Here is a 5181-nt window from a genome sequence, read left to right on the forward strand (position 1 = left end):
ATGATGAAGACTTCCCCCACAGTGGTTTGTGATGAGAGACACAGTCCTTGGTTCCAAATAGTTGATTGTTCATTGTGGCGAATAGGAGCATAGGACTTACTCAAGATGTATCAGAGATTTTGCAGGAAGGAAAGGATGCCTGTTGGCTGAAACCTCATTGGCATAGAGATCTCTGTGCTATATGACTAGTGGTTACAGTCTTCCCATTAGGGGGCATGTCATGTACTGCAAGACAGGAAGGAAAGGACAGGTAGGAAGTAAATGAAGTCCCAAATATCCTCATGTCTGAGGGTATCAGGATTTCCAAACCCACTTGACCTTCCCAGTTTTTGTCTAGTGACACGATTCCACTTGCTCCAGAATACAATCTAAAATATATGCTGAGACTATATGTTAGAGAGAAGGTGAATATATTGTTAAGTGTTTTTGCATTGTTTCATGGGGAGAATTAGCTTTAAACCTAACATGAGCTTGACAAGAAGTTAGAAGTGAGATTATTTGCATTTCTTTGATAATTGTTGCTTGAAATTCTTTTTGTCATGAGGCATTCTTGAAGACACATTTGAGCTCTTCCATATCAATACCTAAATGTTACAAAATTTTATTGTTGCCATACACAAGATTATTGTAAGGTCTGAGTCCACTGTAATTTAAAATTATTTTTATTCCTGCCCAGAAATAGTATATGATTTTACATCCTAAAATAGATCTCTGACTCTGGGCACTTTGTAAAGCCCTTGCTGTGAGAAATGAAGACCTGAAAAAGTAGAGATGCTTTGTGGCCATCTTATAGTGGAGGCTTTAATGTAGATACCTGCTTGCATATTGTCTGGTCATCTAGCCTCCTGAGTAAGGTACATCCAGTGAGAGGAATCTCTCCTATAATTTAAATTGTTTGACACATGGAATATTCTAGATGAGTTTATAATGAACTGTTGAAAGATAAGTGCACAAACATGAACATGTATTATTACAAACACAGAGATACACATATAAATACGAGCAAAGGAAGTATGCTGTGTTATGATTTGGGCAATGGTGACATAAATCATACCATAGTAAATGTTTTATATACCTCATAATCATTAAAAAAAAAAGCTCTTTGAAAATCACAATGTGGAAAGTAATAGAAGAATTGGATTGAGCAAAATTAAAAAGATTTTATGGTGTTCGCTGAGCAGTGACTTCTTGTGATAGGGTGTGCCTGGAAGGATAATTGACTTAAATGGGAAACCAACAGGCAAAGGAAAATGCAAAAGCAGTGGTAACAATAGTACAGTTAAAATTTAAGAGACATCATCTACAATATTTTTTAACACAATCCAATATTCCCCCTAACTAGTTCTTATGCTTTTCTGGAAAATTAACCTCACCCTAAACATTCTGTATCACTTAGCTGAATTATTTTTTATGAGAGCAAAAGATTCCTCTTCATAGTAAATACTTCCTTCCCCTGCTTATCCTCAGTTCAATATCCATGTGAGGTCAGAGGAGCTTATAATTCATTTCATAATCAGTCTGAGGAGTAATAATGTTCTTTGATAATGTATAGAACTAAGCTTGACATAAAGGACATTCAACAGATAATCATTTTTCATAGATTGCCCTCAGAATAGGTTCTCTGTTATGAAAGGTGATGTGTGGGGATTTGAGTAAATGTGATGTAAGATAGAGCCACATCTGATAAACAGTCATTGTTGAAATGTTGCAGGTGCTGACAAAATGGAAGCCAACTTCTCCATCCCTCAGAATGGCTCAGAAGTGGTGTTTTATGACCCTACCAGTTCCAGAGTTATATGGATCTTCTTAGTTGTGGTACTTTCTATAACCTTTGTCCTTGGCGTACTAGGTAATGGGCTTGTGATTTATGTGGCTGGGTTCCGGATGGCACACACTGTGACGACAATCTGTTATCTGAACCTGGCTTTGGCTGACTTCTCGTACATGTCAAGTCTACCATTTCAGATCATCTCAATTGTCATGAATGGAGAATGGCTTTTTGGTTGGTTCCTTTGCAAATTTGTTCACATGATTATAAACATGAATCTTTTTCTAAGTATCTTCCTGATTACTTTCATTGCTATGGACCGCTGTATTTGTGTCCTGCACCCAGTATGGGCTCAGAATCATCGAACTGTGAATCTGGCAAGGAAAGTGATTGTTGGAACTTGGACACTTGTTCTGCTGCTTATATTTCCACATTTGATGTTCTTGACTACAGTGAGAGATGAAAGAGGGAAAGTGCACTGTATATCTAATTTTGAATCCTGGGCTGCCACCACCGAGGAGCAGGTAAAGGTGTCCATGACAGTAAGTTTAATTTCTGCAGTCACCTGTTTCATTATCGGCTTCAGCATTCCCATGATATTCATTGTCATCTGTTATGGACTCATGGCTGCCAAGATAGGCAGAAGAGGTTTTGTGAATTCCAGTCGTCCCTTACGTGTCCTCACTGCTGTAGCACTTTCTTTCTTTGTCTGTTGGTTCCCTTTTCAAGTGATTTTTCTTTTAGTCAATACTGGTAACACAGAGACACTGAATAATATTCACATGTGGGTGAACCCAGCCAGCACTCTTGCCTCCTTAAATAGTTGCCTCAATCCAATACTCTATGTTTTCCTTGGTCAGCAATTCAGAGAGAGACTGATCCATTCCCTATCAGCTAGTCTGGAGAGGGCCCTGAGGGAAGATTCAGCCCTGAACAGTGACAAAGTCAGAAACTTGTCTTTACAGACTGAAGACTCTGAGCCATAGGAAACGACAGGAGTGATGCCATGGAAATATTTTCTGTGCCACCCTACTCTCACTTTCTGTCTCATCCCACTTTGCATAAGATTTTTGACTTTTTATCTAGAAGTCTAGAAGAAATATTTCTTTGTCCTCTGATTTGGAAGAAAAAAAATGAAAACAAATACCACTTTTGTTTTGGAAGTTCTTCAACTAAGTCCAGAGTGTGGGCTATTACTAAGGTGGCACAACAGTACAAGACACAAAATGAGATTACAGTTATTACATCAGTTGAGGTGGCAAAACTTCCCTAGTATGTGAGGGACCAATCCTTATGCAGAGGATTTCAACATGCTATCTGACTCCCATAACATTGTTTACAATGAGATTACGGTTTTTGAGTGTGGAGAAAATGTGACAACCTATTTCTATTTTTTTTTTAAATTTTCTATGTTCTTTGTTTACATTCCAAATAATTTGCCCTTTCCTGGTTCACCCCTCCCCATAAGTCCCATAAGCCATCTTCCCTTTGCCCATTCCACAACCACTGCCCTCCCACTTCTCTGTCCTGGTAATCCCCTACAATGCTGCATCAAGCCTTTCCAGAACCAGGGCCCTCTCCTTCCTTCTTCTTAGAACTGATTTGATATGTGAGTTGTGTCTTGGGTATTCAGAGCTTCTGGGTTAATATCCACTTGTCAGTGACTACATTCCATGTGTGTTCTTTTGTGAATGAGTTACCGCACTTAGCATGATATTTTCCAGTTCCAACCATTTGCCTAAAAATTACATGAATTCATTGTTTTTAATTGCTGAGTAGTATTCCATTGTGTAAATATACCACATTTTCTGTATCCATTTCTCCACTGAGGGACATCTGGGTTCTTCCACCTCTGGCTATTATAAATAAGGCTGCTATGAACATAACTAGAGCACATGTCCTTATTGCATGCTGGGGAGTCCTCTGCATATATGCCCAGGAGAGGTATAGCAGGGTCCTCCGGAAGTGTCATGTCCAGTTTTCTGAGGAACTGCCAGACTGATTTCCATAGTGGTTGTACCATCTTACAATCCCACCAGCAGTGGAGGAGTGTTCCTTTTTCTCCACATCCTCTCCAACACCTGCTGTCTCCTGAGTTTTTAACCTTAGCCATTCTGACTGGTGTGAGGTGAAATCTCAGGGTTGTTTTGATTTGCATTTCCCTAATGACTAATGATGTTAAGCATTTCTTTAGGTGTTTCTCAGCCATCTGAATTTCTTCAGGTGAAAATTCTTGGTTTAGTTCTGTACTCCATTTTTAATAGGGTTATTTGGTTCCCTAGGGTCTAACATCTTGAGTTCTTTGTATATATTGGATATTAGCCCTTTATCGGATGTAGGGTTGGTGAGATCTTTTCCCAATTTGTTGGTTGCCATTTTGTCCTTTTGACAGTGTTCTTTGCCTTACAGAAACTTTGTAATTTTATAAAGTCTTATTTGTCAATTCTTGGTCTTAGAGCATAAGCTATTTGTGTTCTGTTCAGGAATTTTTCCCCTGTGCCCATGTCCTCAAGGGTTTTCCCCAGGTTCTTTTCTATTAGTTTCAGTGTGTCTGGTTTTATGTGGAGGTCCTTGATACACTTGGAGTTGAGCTTAGTACAAGGAGATAAAAATGAATCATTTTGACAGTGTCCTTTGCCTTACAGAAACTTTGTAATTTTATGAGGTCCCATTTGTCAATTCTTGATCTTAGAGCATAAGCTATTGTTGTTCTGTTCAGGAACTTTTTCCCTGTGCCCATGTCCTCAAGGTTCTTCCCCAGTTTCTTTTCTATCAGATTCAGTGTGTCAGGTTTTATGTGGAGGTCCTTGATCTACTTGGAGTTGAGCTTAGTATAAGGAGATAAGAATGGATCAATTTGCATTCTTCTGCATGCTGACCTCCAATTGAACCAGCACCTTTTGTTGAAAAGGCTATCTTTTTTTCCACTGGATATTTTTAGCTCCTTTGTCAAAGATCAAGTGACCATAGGTGTCTGGGTTCAGTTCTGGGTCTTTAATCCTATTCCATTGATCCACTTGCCTGACATTGTACCAATACCATGCAGTATTTTTTTTTTTTATCACTATTGCTCTGTAGTAATGTTTGAGGTCTGGGATACTGATTCCCCCAGAAGTTCTATCTATAGTACTTCAAGTACTATATTGAATAAACATGGAGAGAGACAGCAGCCTTGTCTAGTCTCTGATTTTACTGGGATTGTTTCAAGTTTCTCTCCATTTAGTTTGATGTTGGCTACTGGTTTGCTGTATATTGCTTTTAGTATGTCTAGGTATGGGCCTTGAATTGCTGTTCTTTCCAAGACCTTTAACATGAAAGGATGCTGAATTTTGTAAAGTGCTTTTTCAGCATCTAATCATGTTTTTCTTTGAGTTTGTTTATGACGTGGATTACATTGATGGATTTCTGTATAT

General features: G+C 38.7%; 1 protein-coding gene across 1 annotated transcript; it reads left to right on the forward strand.

The window, feature by feature from the left end:
* The first annotated feature begins 1722 nt into the window (after positions 1-1722).
* LOC127673765 (formyl peptide receptor-related sequence 7) lies at positions 1723-2754 on the forward strand. Its single transcript, XM_052169529.1, has one exon. The coding sequence runs from the start codon at positions 1723-1725 to the stop codon at positions 2752-2754; it is 1032 nt and encodes a 343-aa protein (XP_052025489.1).
* Positions 2755-5181: the final 2427 nt, after the last annotated feature.

The sequence above is a fragment of the Apodemus sylvaticus genome, chromosome 23 (genome assembly GCF_947179515.1).
Source record: "Apodemus sylvaticus chromosome 23, mApoSyl1.1, whole genome shotgun sequence".
Classification (NCBI taxonomy): Eukaryota; Metazoa; Chordata; class Mammalia; order Rodentia; family Muridae; genus Apodemus; species Apodemus sylvaticus.

Coding starts and splice junctions, on each gene's coding strand:
- LOC127673765 (XM_052169529.1), top strand. CDS start 1,723: ATGGAAGCCAACTTCTCCATCCCTCAGAATGGCTCAGAAGTGGTGTTT.